At 40.0% G+C, this 21,569-nt stretch overlaps 2 protein-coding genes across 2 annotated transcripts in view; one reads left to right on the top strand and one right to left on the bottom strand.

Moving 5' to 3' along the window:
• Positions 1–6,296, top strand: part of SNX24 (sorting nexin 24) — an 82,210-nt gene extending 75,914 nt beyond the window's left edge. The window contains exons 6-7 of the mRNA XM_063129484.1: positions 974–1,038; positions 5,476–6,296. Of these exons, the coding sequence (XP_062985554.1) occupies positions 974–1,038; positions 5,476–5,546 (136 nt within the window). The 3' untranslated portion in view covers positions 5,547–6,296. The remainder of the gene's footprint in view (positions 1–973; positions 1,039–5,475) is intronic.
• Positions 6,297–7,012: 716 nt separating this feature from the next.
• Positions 7,013–21,267, bottom strand: PPIC (peptidylprolyl isomerase C). Its single transcript, XM_063128597.1, has 5 exons — positions 21,141–21,267; positions 16,032–16,145; positions 14,684–14,777; positions 11,588–11,772; positions 7,013–7,843 (listed from the first exon to the last, which is right to left on the bottom strand). Exons 1-5 carry the CDS (start codon positions 21,261–21,263, stop codon positions 7,709–7,711), a joined length of 651 nt encoding a protein of 216 aa, XP_062984667.1. The 5' UTR covers positions 21,264–21,267; the 3' UTR covers positions 7,013–7,708.
• Positions 21,268–21,569: the final 302 nt, after the last annotated feature.

The raw sequence follows: 21,569 nt of genomic DNA, 5'->3' as shown, positions 1-21,569 counted from the left end.
TATTTATTACACAAATTACAGTTTTGCATTACATTTAACTTGAACTTCAGTTTTGCTTCCTTCTCTGGAGATCCAACTTGAAAACTACATGATGAAAATCTACTGTGCTTACATTTGGAAAACTTGAAAGCTCATTGAATTTTAAAAAAAATCTGTTTTCAGAGACTTAGGGTACAATCATATGTATGTTTAGACAAAAAAAAGCCCTATAACTGGCTGGGGAATTCTGGGGAGTTGCAGCCTTAGTCTCAATGAGGTCGATCCTATACCCAATAGGGAGTAAGCCTCAGCGGGGCTTACTTCTCAGTGGATACATAAGACTGAACTATTAATTAACAGAATTGATTGTTTAAGGCTACAGTCCTATGGGAATAAGTCCCATAGAACTCAATAGGACTTCTCAGTAAACATGAGGATAACTTTAATGTATTTTGTATCCCTATAAATAGACAAGTGACTTTCCTGCTGCTTATATACATATTTTGTGCAACAATTGGAGGAAAAAAGATTAAAAATAAAATTACGCAACCTTAAATTGAGCAAAACACCCAAAGGCAGTCTAGCCACTGAAACAAATTAATGTTGAAGTCTTAAGGAAAAAAAAGGCATTGCGAGTTGCTGACAGCTGCAGTCTTGAACTACTTGCCTTTATAATGGGATTATTCCAGAACAAGCTATATAAAAGCTATGTTAGTTTTAGGGCTGTAATCTTAGGTTCACTTACTAGGGAATAAGTCCCATTGAACTCAGCTTCTGAGTAAATATACTTGCTATCATGTTACGTGTGACCTTTTTACATGTGAGCTTCATTCCTTTCAGATGGATTTTTCCCCTTTTCTATAAAAAATGTTTTATACCTAAACTAAAACATTATCCCCAACCAGCTACATTATCTCACTTTATCAAAGCTAGTTTGTAGTGTATTCAGTTTACTGTCCCTTGATGCTGACATTCCTGTTCTTGACCTTTCTAGCAAACTGTCCCACCAGCCTGTGCTGCTGTTCCTAAGGGATCCATATGTCTTGCCTGGAGCCAATGGTAATCAAACCTGTCATCTATTAACAGCTCTTTACTGATCTGAACCTACACCACAAAAACCACGTTCTTACTAATACATGCTGAGCCCAAATTCTAATAATCTGGCAATATATCAGGACTTGCTATTTTAAATCTCTTTAAAATAATAGCTGGGAAATTAGGATTTCATGAAGAGAAAGCCAACACTCTTACAAGTAAAAACTGCAGAGACTAATTTTAAAATACTGATGTTCTAATCCTATGTTATGGGTATCCAGCATCAATTTTAAAGCTTTGGAAGAAATCTGAGTTCCTAATATGATATTCTTTGCAATGATGGTAGTATTGTAATATGTTTTACCAAAAATAATTGAATAAAACGTAATTGTATTTACGTATACATCCTTTTAAATATAACTCAGGGGTATAAGTATTTCAGATGGCCTATGTAACTGTTTTTAACTTTTGTAAACTGCCCAGAGAGCTTCGGCTATGGGGCGGTATGTAAATGCAATAAATAAATAAATAAATAAACTGCTATTTTTTAAACTTAGCAATTTTAACATTCCCAGACTTTTCAAAATATTTTATTTTTTCTAGTTATTCTTCCTAAATCAACATGAATATGTTAGATGTACACTTTGGCTGTAAAGTTTCCTATGCAAAACTAGGCGTCCCTGCCTGATTTTATTAGAGATATGGTCAAACTCCATGATTAGAATTCCCAACAGGCTTTTATTTTACAAAAAGCACCTGCAGCAGAGTCTGATCTAGATCAGGGATGAAGTGTAAAAGAACGAGAGTCTGACTCTTTACCCCCATGCCAATTCCTTAACTAAAATTCCCTTCTCAAGCTGCTACTAACAATGGAGGGTTAGGCCTGTTAAGTTTTCCCCTCTGTGGCTGATAACAGCTTTGAACAGAGAGGGGGGATTTGGATCAGTGCTGTGGCATGGAAATAAAGGGGTTAGACTCCTCCATCTTTCCTTGCTGCTGCCCCATTCCAAGTCAAGTTCTCCCCTGGGTGCTTTAAAAAAAATAGAAGGAATCAGGGGGCAGTATCTAGTAGGCTCTTCCGCATGCAGCAAGTCCTGCCAGTTCCATTCTGCATAGGTTGGCCATATGAAAAAGACAGGGCTCCTGCATCTTTAACAGTTGTGTAGAAAAGGAAATTTCAGCAGGTGTCATTTGTATGCATGCAGCACTTGGTGAAATGCCCTCTACATCACAACCGTTAAAGCTGTAGGAGCCCTGCCCTCTTTTGTATCTCGTCAAGAGAGCAGGGCTACTGCAGCTTTAACTGTTGTGATAAAGAGGGAATTTCACCAGGTGTTACATGCATACAAATGACACCTGCTGAAATTCCCTTTTCAATACAACTATTAAAGATACAGGAGCCCAGTTCTCCTTTTCATATGGTCACACCGCCTGCAGTGGTGATGTAGCACTTCTGGGGTCGTGACTTGCACCTTCCAGAAATGAGCGCTGCCACTCATTTCAGAGCTTGCCCCTGTAAGTGCTACATTGCCACTTCAAGCTGTAGGGGCCCCTTGTGGATCAGGACTGGTGGGGTTGGCCGTGTACAGACTGGAACCAGTGGAACTAGCTATGTGCAGAAAAAAAACTATTGGATACTGCCCCATTGTTCTAATCACTTAACTCCTGCATTATTTAGTGAGGCCCTTAGGCACACCTAACTGATAGAAATCAGATTGTCACCAGTGCTTAGAGGTTTTGTAAAGCAAGTAAAAATATTAGTGAGACAAGTCTTTAACTGGATTATTTTCTCAAGACTTTTTAGAACCTTGTAGATTCTTATTGTAACAAGACTAAATTTTGCACACATTGTGGGCTTGCATAAAGTAAATATAATTCCTTGAAAATAACAGAATATAACATCTATTATCTTCCTCAACCTGGTTTTCTCCATATGTGTTGGAGTACAATTCCTACAAGTCATGCTGAGTGGCATGATGAGAGTTGTAGTCCAACACATCTGGAAGGCTCCAGGTTGGGGAAGACTGATCTCTTCAGTATTCAAAAAGGTCTGTCGTATGTCGAATCCTTCACAGAACTATTTTGTAACTAATTGGTTCTGTTTTTACTTTTCTATTTAGACACAGCCAAATCTTTAAAGTGTTTTGCTCACTCTTATGAGGTTTCCGTTGTTTATGACCACTAGTGGACCACTCTGTGTTTCTGTTGTTAGATCAAGGATAGATGGTCAATGCTATTAAGTTTGATCATGCAAATCACCAACCAGTTTAGTTTGGGTGCCTGAATGTACCTCCATATCCACCCACCAATCCCAAAGTCAGTGAAAATGGGCATTTGTGTTCCTTGAGCCGTGCTTCATATCTCTTACAAGCAGCAGGGTGAGTGTGCAAAGCAATACACAAGTAACCCTCTGCACTTGAGAGATCTCGATTCAAACTTTGACCCGGTCCGCACGTTGAATTGTTGGGGCTGCAAGCAAGTGCACTGCCCTCCCATCTGCTTGCCACTTCGAACCGAACAACAAACCATGGATTAAAACTCTGGGTTGTTTAACTCTTAAACAGGTTTGGCCATCATGACTAAGAACCGAGGAATAGGGTTTTTCTAGGATGTTTCCAAAGCGAATGCAAAAGGAGGGGATGAACAGGCAGGAGGCAGCACACTTGCTCTCATCCCCAGCAATTCATGGATAAAGCAACGCATGAATTATTGTTGTGTGCAAACTGGGACATTGTCTTTAGCTAACATGTTTTTAGATAGTGAGGTAAAAGGGACAATGGTTTAGTTATTTACTACATTTCTATACCACCAAATAGCCAAAGTTCTTGGATATAATTACAGAAACACAGCCATTATCTGGGTTTCTCTAAGTAGTGTGCGCATCCATTGCCACTGTGCATGAATGTGACTATCCACTACAATATTGGGAATACTTCTACTCACATAACAAGGATGATTGCATGGCGCATTCCCAACATGATGGTGAACAAGGGAAGCCCTTGCACAATATAGGAACTTGTGCATGCATTGCAGAGACACCTGTTTATTGTCTTCTCATAGTCCTAAGACATTTGTGTGTACTGGTTAAATAACTTAGGAAAAAATAAGTGCTTTGTGGTTCTTACACTTCTTGTGCTGACTTTAATTTCTTCATATAATAGGAAAAAGACCATACTATCTATCTATCTATCTATCTATCTATCTATCTATCTATCTATCTATCTACCTATCTATTACTGTTTTTTCATTCACTCTGCTCACCTTAGTTTGGAACTGACAGCTTTAATAAGAGTAGCCAACTGCCCACAATTAGAATCACATCAAAACGAAAGCTTCTTGAACAAAGTGATGGATGTTATGAGGGCAAAGATACTGGATTCCCCTTTTAAGCAGCTCCACATACCTCTTCCTTTTTCCTTTACATTGTTCTCAACTTCAACCATTCTTAAGAGATGCCAAGCTCAAATAGAGTGGGAAAGGAGGTGGTGGAAGTTCTGATCAGAAGAATAAGAGAAGCCCACTGTTGCATCTTGTTCCCATCTACTCCAAGCTGGCAATATCGCAACAAACTTGACCCAAGGATAGACAGTTATATGTCAGTAGGATAGTGTTTTTCATATTACATCATGGTTTGTTAAATTCAAGGGCTGATTTTCAAAACTGCTCAACAGAATCTTTGTTTTAAATCATGACTTTGGTTGAATATATGCAGGGTCTCTGATCCGCTGAATATGTTAAATAAGTTACTCTTTTGGTCCTAATATAGTTAGGTTATTTTTAATGGATGGATGTCTAGAATTAACACAAAACATGAGATACACACACAAACTTTTTTTTCCTCCTCTGGGAGCCTCCTTTTTTCCTATTAGTATTTAATTTTCAGCGGTGTATTTATTATGGTGATCAGCCTACCTTGATCATCCCTTTAGATGCGACTTCTTGGTAAGAATCCTGTCCCTTTCTGTTGACTTGATGCTCTGTAGGGTTGCTGCTCTAGGGATGCTTGTGTGATGGTATAAGCCTCTTCCAGTCAACTTGGACTAAACAGTGCTGTAAACTACAATGGAAAAACTGCTGTGAAGTATTCCCAGTAGAAATCTTGGAATTCCTTCAAGTGTATTGAGATTTTGTTAGAAATTGAATTGCCAGTGTAATCCATCTTCCTTGTGAGAAAAGATTCAGATAAAGAGCTGGAGCCTAGCAGCATTAACTATTAGAACATCCCTTTAAATCAATACGCTACAAATCTGGCAGTGCATTCAAGCAATGCCCAATGCTACACTAAAGTGGGTTTAGTGCTGAAACAGCATTACTAATAGCACAATCCTAAGCATAGATAAACATGGTGGTGATGCAATATCCTAAATTATACTGGGCCTTGCCTTGTTAAGTTCTACAAAAACATTTATATTGTATTGACATATGTAAGAAAGCAGTTTTTCTTCTCTCCTTTTTTTCCAGATGACTTTCCAAACGTAGTTATTGAAGGTGTTCTTCGTGGATTGTTTTATCCTCACCTACAGCCCAGGTAGAAAATGGATTTGAAAGGATAGTAACGAAAGTAAATCCCTCTTTCTTGATCCAGGCTCTTAATAAAACTCCAAACCATGAGACGTGACAAGTCGGAGGATGGAACCTTTCCCCTTTTTAAATTAATTCAGTGTATCACTAACATTGCTGCTTAAAAAATTATGAATGGAGGAAAATGCTATTCTGTTGAATGTTTACTGAACTCTAAATATTTAAACCTTAAAATAGCTGACATTCATATGCTAAATTACACTAACATCATGTACTTGATTTTTTTTTTAATAAATGACTACATTAAGCCTTTCATTTCAATGTAGTATCTACTGCTGGCAGTGGATACACAGGATCTTCTAGCACATGTGAGACTGAAAAATGCAAATGTTAAGAAAATCATTGCCAAAACTGGAAATGCAATATAAGCTTATTGTATCAATATTTCTGAGATGATGTCATATCATGTTCACATTATCTTAAGAAGGGAGAAAAATGTTCATATGCTTGAAATTCGGCTCAAATGTAGCTTTAATTTACTTCAGGACCCTGGCCACAATCCTTGTGCTTCCAGACAACACAATGCTTGTTTAGCATAACTTTCCCATGTTAATTAACCTATATCACTCTGTAACAGAAACAAACAGGAACATGATTAGTAACAATAATCAGCTAATCAATGTTCAAAGGTCAATTAGCAACATGAACATATGCATATGTTTTGCAAGATGTTGGAATCCAAAATAAAAGCATTAACATTACTCAGCATTTGTTAGTGTTTTACTTGTACTAATTTCCAGTCAAATAGGAGCCTTCGCGGTTGAACTCTTTTGCCCATCCACGCTGTTCTATTCATCTTAACCTTTACATTGTCCACTCATCATTGCTTGGATTATATGAGGCTTCGGATAAGATTTTGTTGTGGCTAGTCTTTTTTTCATATTAAAGTTGCAAACCAAAATCAGGCCTTTAGGAGGCTGCAATGTAAATTATATTAAACAGTAAGGCAAGTCCCCATGTCAGAATAATCTGTTTCTTTACAGAGGGTAAATGAACTCACTCTATCCTATTGTAATGAGTTATGGTTGAGTGTATGGGTTTAAATGAGAACACATTTCAATTTTTCATCTATGTCCGGAATCCAGAACCTCAGGCCCAGGTCCTCCTGTGGTCCCAATCCAGCCTTCTGGTGTTCCCCAGATGGCCATGAGCCCTTCCCCCAACTACCCATTCATTAGTGGTTTGCTGGCTCTTGTGCAGTTTTTTCCCATCATTCTAAAAAGTTGAAATGCCTCTCTTATAAGATTTAGTAATTGGCAGTAAGAGGTTTAAGCTAAAATACATTGGATTGTTTTTGTTTGTTTTGCCCAGAGAATGAATACACTTTTACTTTTTAAAAGCTAGTTGACTAAGAATATTTGTTACTGATGCCTGGCAAAACAGGGTAATAATTTTTAGAAACAAATAATTTCTCTCAGAAAAAGTTTAATGTCTATATAATATATCAATACATGTTAGTGAGTAAACAAGTTATTTGCATTGGTAACATAATATAGTTGTAACAGTAACATGTTAACAGCTTCCATTTGAAACTCTTATATGCCATAGGAAATGAATATGTTTATATTTTGTGCAAGAAATACAATTTGATTGGAAAGAAGATTCAAGTATTCTTTATGTTGGGAAAGTTGCTGTGTAGATACATAATTTCTTCTTTCTTCACCTGCATATTCCAAAAATTAAGAAAGCAGCACCATAAGTAGCTTTAGAAGAGCTGGCTGAATAAGAATCCATTTCCTATTCAGAGCGAACTTCTCTGCATATTCAGTGTTTTTAGTAGGAGCCGTTAATGTGTTAACTGGAGTTTTATCATTAGAAACACTGTGTGTGTGTGTGACCAAAATGTGAGAGGGAGCTGTTAATGATTTTGGTAAAAAAGTAGTGTATAACTAATAAAAAGAACAGGAAAAACCCCTATTTTTCAACTACTTAAAGCAATAGATATACAATGGGGTTCCCCCCATTAAACTATCCCTCCTGGGAGAAGGGCATCAGCATAGTCTTTAGTGTTCCACGATTTAGTATCCAGGTATTTCAGTGCTTCCTGGGAGCTTGCCACATTTCCTTTCAAAAGTATTGCAAAACCATTGCAGTTCTTCTGCTCACATTGCTGTCAACTTGTCCAGTCATCTACTTCAACCACAAATGGTTCTTTTACAACTATTTTTCCACTGTTAACAATCACACAGTCTTGAAGAGGCCGATCATGGTCATCTGTTGGTTGAAGTTCTATACCATGCACTACTGACTAGAGAGAGAAAGAGAGAGAGAAAGAGAGACTTTGTATGAAAAGGATAACTAGATAGCTGATCTCAAGCATACAACAGAAAAAACAAGTACTGAACAGTCGATATTGGGGTGTATAAATGGGGATCCCTTTTAGCTCTCCAGTGCAACTTTCCTGCACATCTCCACAGCACCCCACCACAAAACAACAACAACAACTAAGGACACAACTAAGAATCTGTTTCTGTGCTTCTGAATGGGAATTCCAGCAAAAACGGGGTACAGGAAGAGTTGGTAAGAAGAGACATTGTGTCTTTACTGGAACATTCCTTGATTTGAAGCGGTCTATTTGGACTGGCTATCTGAAGTCAAACCATCAGCTCTGTGTGCTAACATTGGATCCGATATAAGAACATTATATGAATGAAGGTGCCTTACATCAACTCAGGTTATTAGTCCATCTAGCTCAGCAGTGTCTATGCCAGCCTTCCCCAATCTGGTGCATCCAGAAGTTTGGAACTTCAACTCCTTATCAGCCCCAGCCAGCATGGCCAATTGCCCGGAATGCTGGGGATTGTAGTCCAAAATATCTGGATGGTACCAGGTTGCCGAAGGTTGGTCTGCACTGATTGGCAGCAGTTCTCTACTGTTTCAGACAGGAACGTTTCCCAACACTACATGGTGAGGTCAGGGATTGAACCTGGGACCGTCCCGATGCAAAACACGTGCTCTACCACTGAAAGCTACAGCCCTTCGTCATAAGCTCAAGCACTAGACCGAGAAGAAGCAAGTTGCACTGAAGCAGTACCCCAAGCCCTAGAATTAGAACATCTGAAGTGCTCCAAGTTGTGCAACACAAAAGCCAGATCTACACCAAGCAGGATATTGCACTATGAAAGCGGTATGAAAGCAGTTTATAAGAGGCAGGAGCCACACTGCTGCTTTATAGCGGTATTGAAGTGCACTGACAAGTGTTGGGGCCCATTGACACATATCATATACCACTTTCATACCCCATTCATACTGCTTTATCCTGCTTGGTGTGGCTCCTGCCTTTTATACACTACTTTCATACCACTTTCATAGTGCAATATCCTGCTTGGTATAGATCTGGCCAAAGTCTGCACTAAGTATACACGTCACTGTCAATCGTTTAAGAAATCCCCTATAACTTCTATCTCAGGAAAACACAAGAATACTTCATCTTGGCTAGTAAGAATGGCCATGCTGTCTTTGGAAGGAGGTTGCATTGCAGCGACTAAATGAAACTGCCAGAAAAACCTGGGAGTGGATTTTTGGGAGGAGTTTCCCTTATTCAGCCAATAAACTTGGCTGCCAAAACCAGCTTCTGCTATCGTCACTAAACTTGCCGTGCCCCTTCCAGTCCTCTGACTGAGTTGGGAGTCAGCTGCATGTGTGCCTCTTTCTGTTGCTCCTCACCCCACTTTTTCCCTTGGACTTGCCTTCTACAGCAGGTGCATTATTGGCTGAGAACCAGTTGTCTCTGTTTCCACCCCACCCCAACAGAGGCTTTACCACAGGGGTGGACAACATGGCCCCATTGCCCCGCCTCCGCATCCCCCCCCCAATTAAATTGTTTATATTTTTAAGGGCGAAAAGGTGTCCATAGCAAAAAAAACCTAAATTTGAACTTTCTGGCGCTCTGTAATGCCAGAATGCCAATTTTTGCTTTAAACATTTTTTAAAAAAAAATATTTTCTCAGGTTGCCTGGCAGATTGCACATAATGGATTCTGAGGGGCAAAAATGCCCCCCGGATCTCCCAAAGTGGCCCACTCCTGTTTTACAGCAATTCAGTCTTGCTCAGGGGCCAATTGAAAACCAAACTCATACAGAATTGCTGCAAGGAAGCAGGGAACCCTGGAGTGGACATCTGCAGAGGAAATGAATGTGTTTATTGGTCTTCGGTCCAGAAAGTGGATTCCTGCTTGGCTGTGCTCAAGAGCAAGTGATGTGGTGGCTGTGCTCAAGAGCAGATGTGGGGGCAAGAACCAGAGCCTGCCAAAAGCAAGGAAGTTTAGAGAGTTATGGGGGGAAATATTTTATCACAAGATGCTGGACAAGACTGGAAAAAACAAGTGATTTATTTGGAGGAGGGGGAGAAATTGGTTATTGTGTACAAGATCGGGGCTGGCGACAAGGGTAGGCATACTTGGGTGCTTGCCAAGGGCCCACATCCCAGCAGGGACCCCACTAACAAAAGCTCCTTGGACGTGCTCCTCTTCATCATCTCTTGTTCTGGTGGTGGTGAGAAGGAGGAGTAATAGATGCCACTGCCTACTTGCTCATGGGCTTTCTATCTGTCAATCAAGCAAGTGGTAAGGAAAAAAGGGAAGAGGAGCAAGAGACAAAGGCAGTGAGAAAGTAGGGAGCAGATCAATTAGGACTGCCTTGCCCAAGGCAAACGCCTGGAGCTGGCACATACAGAATACTTCCAAGGGAGGTGGGAGCAGTGTTTATAATTTCTAAAAGGGGATTTGCTGGGACTCAGGCTTGTGGAAAAGCCATGCCACTTGTCTTGTAAGTTCTTCTCTTTCATTCAGGAAGGAAATGCCAGGCTGCACATGGTTAGAGGAAAGAGAAAATAATTCAGAAACACCTTTTGCATATTCCAGCTGGCTAGTAAAAATGGGCTACCAAGGCTAGTCACAACTTGTACACTCCTGCTCAAGTTAGAAGTAGCAGCAAATTAAATTCCTGTCATTCTGCTGCCCCAAACTACTTATCATTGAAATGGTTTTTAGCCACTGCCTAAAAGTTAGGGTATGGGTCATCGTAGGACTTTCACACTATCTTAACTACATGTAGGCAGAGGAGGGGAAGAATTCCGAGGACTGAAGCAAAGACTTAAGAGGTCATATTTATAGAAAAAGGTAAAAACATGTTGTCCAATATTAAACACTCTGAACTTAACACCATATTTTCCATCTTTGGATGGACAGCCTGTAGAAGTCTCCTGAAAGCAAACAAGTCCCTAGAAGCTATTTAAGAATGTATCCACCATACTGTAACCACGCTTTCAGGGCAGGTTACATTAAAAAAAAACACAATAAAATACAAAATAGTGATCCAGAATTATATTAAAATATACCAGCAACTAAAGACTTTAGGAGCACCTCAAAGCATTGAAATCCTGAAAGAAAGAAATCTTCTTTGAAAATAAAACTATGTGTGCTCTAGGCACGTCTGCCTGGGAAAGGAGTCAAGGTGCCACCATCAAGAAGCCCTTTCTCTAGTCACCATGCATGAAAATGACTTTAATGCACAGACAGGCTTTTGGAGGAGCAAGCATTCCTTAAGGTACCCAGGTCCCAAGCCACGTATGGCTTTAAAAACAAGCACCAGCACTTTAAATCGTGCTCAGCAATGAACCAGGAAAGTTGTCTAAGTACCAGTGAGATGTTCCCAGCAATTGGCTCCAGGCAATAACCTGTCAGCTGTATTTTGCACCAGATGCAGTCTGAGCAGTCTTCAAAAGCCACCTCATGAACATCACATTACAGTAGTTGATTCTGGAGGGTACCAGAGCATGGATAACAGTGGCTAGCTGTGTGGATTAATGTTTCTTTTCCCCTCCTGCAATCAGTATGCATACATCTTAATTAAGAATACGTTAAGATAAAAAATTATAAAGAAACTATACACCAGAACTGAAGTAGAAAATTGGTATGCTTTTAAAATGACAGTAGCCTATAGTCAAAGTAATTTCCAACCAATGAACAAAACCAATTAATTTTTTAACCTACCATTCCATCAATGACTTTTCCAAATACTACATGCTTTCCATCCAACCAGCCAGGCCTCGTCACAGCAATGAAGAATTGGGAACCATTCGTATGTGGACCAGAATTAGCCATGCTGACCCAGCCAATACCATAGTGGTTCAATTTAAAGTTTTCATCAGGAAACCTATCTCCATAGATGCTCATTCCTGGGAAGCAAGGCATTAGGTTTAGATAAAGCTACCAGAAAATACAAGATTGTAAATTTGTTTATGAAGTTTAACATTGCAAGGCAACACCTGGACCTGCAGAGTCCCCTAAACAGCCTCCTCCATCAAGGCAGCTAAAGAAAACTTTCTAGGAAGACGGTTGCATTAGCTCCCAGGATTTACACCAGGGGTGCTGAACCTCAGCCCCGTGGCCCAAGTATGGCCCTCTGGGGTTCTCCTATTGGCCCCACCCCTTTCCCTTGGCCTCACCCCTTTCTCCCAACTACTGATCATTAGGTGGTTTACTGGCTTTTACGTGTGTGTGTGTGTGTGTGTGTGTATTTTACCATTCTACAAAGTAGAAAAGCCTCTCCTAAAGCTTATTTACTGGTGACAAGAACTTTAAGCTAAAATATGCTGGGATTTAGAAAATATATTTTTCAAGGACCATAATTCAAAGTGGAGGAGGGGAATAGAGAACCCTCTTTTAAAGAATGTGTTAGAAATATGGTGAATATATAAAAGGAAATTGGCTCCAGTCATTTCCCCAATAACACCGGTGGTGGTAATGAGGGAGTTTCCTGAAAATTTAAAAGAAGAGTTGGTAAAGAAATTAAAAGATGAGAAAGTATTTAAAATAAGAGATTGGATGGAGAAGGTGGGAACTAAGGAAGAAATAAAAGAAAAATTAAAAGGGGGAAATATATCATGGTTCAATTGTATCCAAATGGACCAAAAAATGGCTAAAGGATAATACTGCAGAAAGCACACTAAATGTGAGGATTTGATCTTACAAAAAGAGAAAGAAAAAGAAGAAAATAAATCGATAAAAGGATTAAAGAGTGAAATATATAAGATATTATTGGAAATGGAAACTCAAGAAGATTCTGTTAGGATGGTATGGGAAACAGATTTGAAGGAGAAAATAGAGCAGCAGGACTGGGGAAGGATATGGAAACAAAGAGTGTTGAAAAATACGTCTGTAAGGATAAAAGAAAATTATTATAATTTGGAGGTGGTATCTAACTCCAATAAAATTAAACTGAAAAAATAAAGAGAACTCGATACTTTGTTGGAGAGGATGTCAGGAGAAAGGAACGTATATACATATGTGGTGGAATTGTGAACATGTACGAAAATTATGGAAAATGGTGTATAAAGAGATAAATGAAATAACTGGAATGGATTTAGAAGAAACACCAAGTGTAGCATTGTTATCAATGTATGGAAATCTTAAATGTAACCAGATGGAAAAAGAATTAATAACGAACCTGTTAACAGCTGCAAGGTTAATGATATCCAGAAATTGGAAGGTTCAAGGAGATTATGATATAAATTGGTATAAAGAAATGTGGGATATTGCTATAAATGATAAATTAACATGTAATATTAGATTTAGAAGGGGAACAACAAAAAACGATTTTGAAGAGATATGGAAATTGTTCCTAGAACATGTATTGTCAAAAGGGAGAGGAAGAACACCTCCAGAAGACTCAGTGCAAGTTTGGAAACTAGAATAAGATCCCGAGGGTGGGGGGCACTTATTAATGTGAGTTAGTTCAAGAAGTAGAATGTATAGCTAAGAAACGAAGAGGAATGTTATTATGTATGTATATGATTTATGTATATGTATATGATGTATGTATATATATGAAATAATAAAAAATAATTAAAAAAATATGCTGGGATTTTTGTTATGTTTACCTTCAGCTCCAGGGGAATGCAGCCCGTGAGCTTCTCTGTAATTGAATTCCTCCCTTGGGCTGAAAGAGGTTCAACAACCCTAGTTTATGCTGTGTGGCAATGGGAGGAATCCCAGCATGCCGTGCAAACTACGCACTAACCCACAAAAGTACACATTTTCCTAAACTGATTTAAAACATCTCTGGCCATTCAGGTTTATTAACACAGGAGCACATACAAGCTGCCATGTATAGCTGACCAATAGATAGATAGGAAGGGAAAGAAGAATACATTCAGGCCTCACCATGCTTCCTAAACAGGGCAACAACATATGCTTCCCTGAGTACTGGATTCAAGAATGCTGTACTGAAAACCACAAGAACAGAGTGGCGGGGAATTCCCTGCCTCTGGAGGTCAGGCAGGCACCAACTTTGCATTCCTTTCGGCGACATCATTGTTCCAGGAGGCCTTCCTCTAATGACCAGCCAGGATTTCATTGCACTTTTGTTTCTTTTAAAACGTATTTTTAATTGTGTTTTTATTTTTTCATTCCTTTATTCGATTTATCCACCCCTTTGAATTCCTGAATGGGGAGCGGTATATAAATATTGTAAATAATAAATAAATAAAAGAGCAGCACCCAACTAGATGTTCATTTCCAGATCTGAGCAAGGGATATGTATGCAGAAGACTGCTTCTACAGTAGATTCACCTCCGTTAGATCAGGACAAATGAAATATATTCTTTCTTACTGTAATAAATTAGCCTTTAAAGGTGCCTATAGAATGCCTTATCAAATTTGCTGAATCAGAACATGGGTACTTCTCTGCCTCACTTAGCATTTTTAACTCGATTCAACATCTCGATCATGATGATTGCGGATCTGCAGTAAGTGGCGAGAAATAGGCAGGGAAAGAGTCAATTGGGCTCATTCCCAGGTACGTGTAGATAGGACTGAATGCAAGGGGATGTAATGGGACCTAGTAAACATACACAGAATAAGCTGGACTTGGTTTGGGGAAGAAAGGGAGAACTGCTTCTCTAAAGTTGCTTTGAGGGTTTTGGGTTTTTTTTAAACACAGTGCCACTGCTAAATCTCTTGTATCTAAAACCAGAGCCCACTATGTAAATAGCTGAATTGCAATTTAGCCAAAGGCTTATCAGCTTGACTGCAGTTATGTATGTTTTTATATTTTATGTATAACATTCATAAAGAAACCAGAATTACCTCCAGTGCCATCTCCAGCTGTGAAGTCACCTCCTTGAATCATGAAATCTTTGATTACACGATGAAATTTGCTTCCTTTATAGCCAAAACCTTTCTAACAGAAAAAGTTCAGAATGACACAATTGCAATTTAGTAAGACATACTATAGTAAAAAGACAAGATCAAATGTTTCACAGAATAAATGAGCCTGATCCTATGCATGGTCACTTAATCTCAATGGGCCTTATTTAAGTGTGTATATGATTAAGAATTATACAACTTCATATAACATTTTATATATTCTTGCAGCATGGCAGAACAAAAGAAGCTTGTAAAGCAAAATTACTTTTGACAATACTGAGTCCTGGCTTTGTCATATTGCTGCAACCATGAATTATAAGATGCATAGCATTTAGATTATACTTCATCCTGCCAAGTCCACATGCTTTGCAAAATGATCTCCTAAATTTCTTAATATGTTCGTTTTAATTTTGCCATTTGAATGTCAAAATTAATCTAGAACTGTGGTGGTAATCTCCAGCCACCCTTTCAGCTCCAAACTTGGAGGAGAGGGTACATGATTGTCCCTGACCTCATATAAAGACACATGTGAGGCTGCCTCTATTTTCTGCCTCCACTCAGGACTCCGCCACTCCTTTTAGCCCCGGCCTCACATGTGTCTCTGCATGAGGTCAGGGGCAATCACATTCCCACTCCTCCAAGTTTGGAGCTGGAAGGGTGGGTTGGAGATTACCGCTACAGTTCTAGACTTTTAGCTCAGTACAATTGTGGGGATGATACCTGTCTGATTTTCCATCTCCAAAACTCAGAGGTGAGGAATGTTCGACAAACGCCTGCTAAAGCACTGACTTCACCAGCATCCCAGTGCCCAAATACTCAGACTCAACTTCTCTGGAACTGAAAGGGAAGGCCTGAGCTTGTTTTGGTGCTGGGCCTCAAAGCAATATGAGCACTTCTGCCATCTAGTGCCAAAACAGCCAGCTTCTGCCTTCATGTCCAATAGGCTGAGGTGCTGGAAAGACAGGCGCTCCAAGAGCCTCCAACACCCTTAACCGAAGCAGCCTGTCCTAAGGGTGGGGCCTTCACATAGAGGAGCTGTATTTCTGGGCACAGGACAACTGAGGAAGATCCCCAGCCTAGCTGCAAATTGAAGACAAAGGCTGGAACACCTTCAATGGAGGGCAATGGATCAGTGCTGGCTGTGGAGAGGGTGGCAACCGGAATTGCTGAAAGCTGCACCAGATGAGTATAAACAGGTGATAATTGTTTAAATACTTTTACAAAAAGAACTGCAAATACTTGTCTTTTCACTAAAATGTGTGCACACAACTTTTAAAAATGCCCTTACTTCTCCAGTTGCAAGTTTAACGAAGTTTTCTACAGTCTTTGGAACTACTTTTCCAAACAAGCCAATTACAATTCTGCCAGCATCTTTGCCACCGATCTGTATATCAAAGAATACCTGGAAATTTTCAGAAATAAAAGTGAATCATTGCAAATATGGTAAAACATTATTGAACTAAAGCAAATTTAAAAATTAATCAGTTGGAATCCAAAGGTGCTCTTCCATACATGGAAGGAGACTTCCTTTGATCTGATGGGGAGGGAGGGCATTTTTGCCAATCCACTTCCCCCTCTACAACCTGTGTTACCTGCCATGCTATTCTCCCAATCTTCTGGAGCAGGTTTACAAGAGAGCATTGGCAAAAATCATCTTCCTTCTTCCAATCATGGCTACCGCCGCTTAACTTTCAAAGGGTATAATACACAATGAAACTACGTTTGATCAGGAATATAGCTGTACATGTGAGACCTATAACACAATGTTGCATTGTCTCTGCTTCCTGATGATAATTTTAAGGGATCAAATAGATATGTCTTTTCACTGGATACAAGGACCATACGAATCACGTTTTAGAGAGTGGTACAAGTTTAAGCCCTCAATAACCATGAGAGTTTTTTTTTATCATTATTAAAAATTGAAATCAGAATATATAAGTAAAGTTGCACTGATAGACTGCTATAGGCCTTCACGTTTCTGGATCTTACACGGAAGTTTATTTTTTGTTGGGACCCACCTACTCAAATGCAGACACACATACCATGGCCCTAGAAAAGATCAGAGTATCCACACCTGCTACTAGCAATTAAAACACAATAGTAAGTGACATGTTTAACTTCACATCTAGTTTGGCCCTAATGAGAAGCTCTTTCTCCAACCACATAACAGTTAAAGTAGACATACACTTCTTCTTATTTTACCCTATTCAGGTCTCCAAGTTCAACCAATCTCCTTTCTCCTTCTATTCCACGTTTATCTGACCCAGCTGTTTTATCTATTCCATCATTAAAGAAATTTTAATGAGGCACCAGTTTATTATGTAATAAAGCAATGTCCAAACTGTGTGAGTGTCCTGTGATAGCAATGAAATATTCCACCTTGCTGTCAAATTTTTCCCTTTTACCTAATGCATTTTACATATTTCTGAGATTTTAAAAATTATTTATAAAAGGATGCACAGATCTGAATTCAAGCGTTAGCGATTGCCTTGAAAACAAAACACAGAGGAATATTAAATTGAGATTAATGTTCTGTGTTAATTGATACCAGAACGTCAATCTTTTATTGCATGTAAGGCCACGATTTATACCAGGCTGATCTCATAGTACCTGCTCTCCAAAGCACTTCGTCAAGAACAGAAGATGTCAGGAGAACAGAACACGAAAGAGAGGTGGCAAAGCAGTGAGATGATCCAGCTCTCAGGACAAAAAACATCCCACTTCCAGAACAGGGGGTCAGAGGTAGGGGCCCTTGAGCTCACAAGCACAGATGGTTAAATACTGCCAAATTGATTACATATGCTACAAAACAGACATAAACATTAAGTTATATTAGAAAGAAGCATAAATTTATCCATTAATCTTTTCATGCTTTTTCTCTTAAATGGTAATTTAAAAGGAAAAAATATGGGTTACTCATCAATTGGTACTGATCCGATGCCTGTTGAAACTCCCTTTTTATTATAAAGGCTACTTCTATAAGGGAATTAAAATCCCTCCTAAGGTCTGTAGATTGTCAAATGCTAGAACACACCTGGATTTTGCTCTCTTTCACTCAAACTAAACTAACCGAGGAATAGCTATATACAGGATTTCTATATGAAATCCAAAATATATTCCAGTTGTGTAGCGTAAACATCCATAAATCTGAAGAATATGTGCACATCTACAGAATCAACACACATACACACATTTGATATTTAGATGAATAAATAATGCTTTGATGCAAAAAAAAAAATAAGGCCAGAACTAGACATTCCAATAAATAAGAAACTACTGCTGGTCTTTTTGTCCTCCTCTTTTCCTAGAAATCTCAAGTATGTATATTTTTATTTAGAATACTAATATCTCTTAATATAATGAAATCTCTAAGTGGTTTATGCTAAAATACATACATAATACAATATAAAAACATAAAAATAAATCATGAATAATGTACATCAGAAACAATAAACAGTAAGACAGAGCAGTGTCATAACCCATTACAAGGCAGAGAAAGTTTGTGTAAATAAATAGGCTTTCAAAATGGGTTTTAAATGTGCAATCGTTTCTTTCTGTCAAACCACACATGGAAGAGTGCTCTAAGGTGAAGTGCCACCACTAAGAAGGCCCACTTTCATATTATTATATGGTGACATTCTGTTAGCCTGGGAATGACCTGTAAGATTTCCTTTGAACATCTCAAGGGTCCACTGCACATATTGGAGAAAGCAGTCAAATGTATAATATGTTGGTTTTATTGACATCATATTTTTATTATAGTGTAGTTTTATTTTTATTGTAAGGAAGTTTGAATAGTTTATAGAAATGAGATGTCATATTTTATTTATTCTTTGGGATTCACTACCTTGCGTTACATCAGGTATGGAGAAATGTTCAGCAGTTACATCATGTTACACGTTGTGTTATACAATAGTACAAGGAAAAGAAGAAATAAGAAGACATAAGGAGGCAGTAGCTCTGTCTCTCTTGTAATATTTAGTTCTACCTTAAGAGTTGTACAAACCATGGGTCTCATATCAGAGGGCGAGGATGTTAAGCTCCAGATGTTTTGAACTATAACTCCCAGCATGCCTGATCATTGCTGGCAAGGCTGATGGTAGCTGAAGCCCTAAACATCTGGAAGGTATCAGGTTGGGAAAGTCATTTTATGTCGGCCAAAATTCTCAGTTGACCGACATAAAATGCAAGAACAAAATCCATGTAAGCAATACATAGCCATAAGTTCAGATTTTCTAAAATAGCAGGTACTTTTTCTCAACACTTATTATCAGTTAAAGGTCACACACGGCTAATCTGAAGTGTCTAAAAAGGTGTGGATTAGTCACTTGAGTGTGGCCTTGAAAAATAATATGGCACTGGCCTACCAGCAGTGTGGAGAGCTGAGTCTAGGGTTCCTCATCTTCCCTAAACAGAACCCTAACGCAACTATATATTGGGGGAGGGGGCAAGAAATCACTTTCTTGGTTACTTTCAGGAAGAAAAGCAGTCTATCTGCCCCTGTATATGCCTACTGCAAAGGGCGAGAGCTTTATCAGGAGCTTGCATTCATCTATTTCTTTCTTAGAAGTATTTTTATACTATCTGTCAATATTTCTAGGGTGATTTACAAAGGGAATCAAAAAGTCTATACAAGCCAGGAGTTGCTTCTCTTGTGTCCGGTAAGCTTCAAGCGTTCCCGTCTTCATCACTGATATCAGCAGGTTGACAGAGGAGAACTCAAAGGGGTCCTAATTCCCCAGGGCAAACTTTTCAAGATTTAGCAAAGGTAGAAGATAACCATCTCCTAACCCCCAACTTTATCACTTTAAAGTGGAAACCCTTCATCTATCTAGAAGCATGTACACCTGCACAAGATTTCCCCACACTTCCTGTTTTTAAACCTTTCTGTGAAAACATTCTTGGAAGCAAATCAATACCAGATTACAGGGTATGTGCATCTTCCCCCTTGAGACAGGATCCGGAAGTGCGGGGACCAAAAGCTTGTCACTCTGTCTTTCTCTCTTACTGGTTCTCTTTAAGTTTCTGAAGCGGCTCTTATTGAAAAGTGTCTTCCAGCAGCTACAACATATTGGTAGGATCTTGGTATAGGTTCCTATGAAGTCCTACATGTGCACCCAAGAAGAAGTCAAGAGCTGATGCTTAAAACTGTCAGGGGATGTTTTAGGGGAGGAGGAGCCGTGGTTCAGTGGTAGAGCCGATGCTTTGCAATGCAGAAGGTCCCTAGTTCAATCCCCAGCATCTTCAGGTAGGGAGGGGGAGGGAATCCTGCCTGGAACTGTGGAGAGTCATTGCCAATCAGTGTTGGCAATACTGGATAAGGCTAGATGGACTAGTCTGTCTCAGTATAAAGCAGCTTCCTATGTTCCAATTTTACAATTACCTTTGCTCTTCCCCTCTACTTTCATCCATTCCAATAATTCTCCATTTGTTAAAATGTTAAGCGATATTAAATGTTAAGGTATAATCCATGCATCTAACAATCTCCCATTCCAATTGGTGCTGACTAGAAAGAGCCTTTGCACCTTATTCCACAGGTCCTCCTGAATACAATTGTAGGTTCACGTCCAGCCTGTTGTTCTCCTTTAATATCAGATGCTATCACCCATGTGGAGGCCCTATGTAATCAAGATCCCTGCCCAAAAAGGGAGGACAGTTCCTTTTATAAATTTCCAGAGGGTATCTGCGTTAAGCTTATTGTAGCAAAAACAGCGATTAACAAATTTATTAGGGCATAAACTTTCATGGACTATAACCCACTTATGATGAATGTTTATGCCAGAATAAATGTGTTAGGGTGCAATCCTATGCATGTTTTGAGAGGAAAAAGTCCTACAACTTTCATGCTGAGTCTAGCCATGCTGGCTGGAGTATACTGGGAGTTTATGGCTTTTTCCTTTCTAAACATCCCCAGGACTGCATCCTTAGTCTTTAAGGTGAAACAAGATTCTTTGTTGTTTTTGTCCCTTTTATAAAGCTACTATTATTAAAAGTGTTAGTAGCACACTCCTAGTTTCCACACACTCGCACACAACACACACAAGGCAGCCAACGTTTTTCCTGGCAGGGTTCCTCTGCAACAACAGCAAGGAGGATTCCAACATTCCCACAGCTTCCTGGGTTGAATTTTTCGTCTGCCCTGCAAATGTTGAAGCCACGAGAGCCCAGCCAGGAAAAAAAAGTAGAGGGGAACCCTACCCGTGCCCCCAACCATCAGCTTTGGGGCACGAAGGGCCCAGGAGGAAGGCCCTGCGGAGTTCTTCCCTGCCTCAACGTGACAGCGATGAGAATGTTTTACTCCAAACAACTGGGCGGGGAAGGGGGTAGGCGGGTCTGAAGCTCTCCAAAGCGGAGCGGGGCTCCTCCAGCGCCCCGGCGGCGGGGCGATTATAGTCACCTTGACGGTCACGGTGGGTCCTCTCTTCCTGAAGCCCTCGGCCCCGGGGAGGCGCCCGCAGACGCACAAGAGGAGGCACAGGACCGCTAGCGGCCCTTGCCAGCAGGCTGCGAGGCGACCCATCCTCTGCTCCGTCGGCTTTGCGAGGGAACGTGGCCAGCGCCTGCGCGGCTCCCTCGGCCCGGCAGCCCCTCCCGGCTGACACTGTGGCAGGAGGCGGAGCAGCGCGGAGGGGATTCAGGGTGCGCTCCGAGGACGGGCAAAACCCCATTGCGCGCGCGCCTCGGCCCGCTTGCAGGCTGCGCTGCTGACGAAAGCAGGGCCCACGTTCGCAGCTGAAGCGGACCCGGGGCTTTCTGCCAGGGAGGGGTCCATTTCTCAATGGGGCGGGACTCGGGAGGCGAGGTTCACTTCAGTCCCAGCAAGCCG

This window comes from Elgaria multicarinata, chromosome 6 (assembly GCF_023053635.1).
Source record: "Elgaria multicarinata webbii isolate HBS135686 ecotype San Diego chromosome 6, rElgMul1.1.pri, whole genome shotgun sequence".
NCBI classification, from domain to species: Eukaryota; Metazoa; Chordata; class Lepidosauria; order Squamata; family Anguidae; genus Elgaria; species Elgaria multicarinata.
The sequence above is the reverse complement of the archived record's forward strand: the minus strand, read 5'-3'. Positions and strand labels throughout refer to the sequence as shown.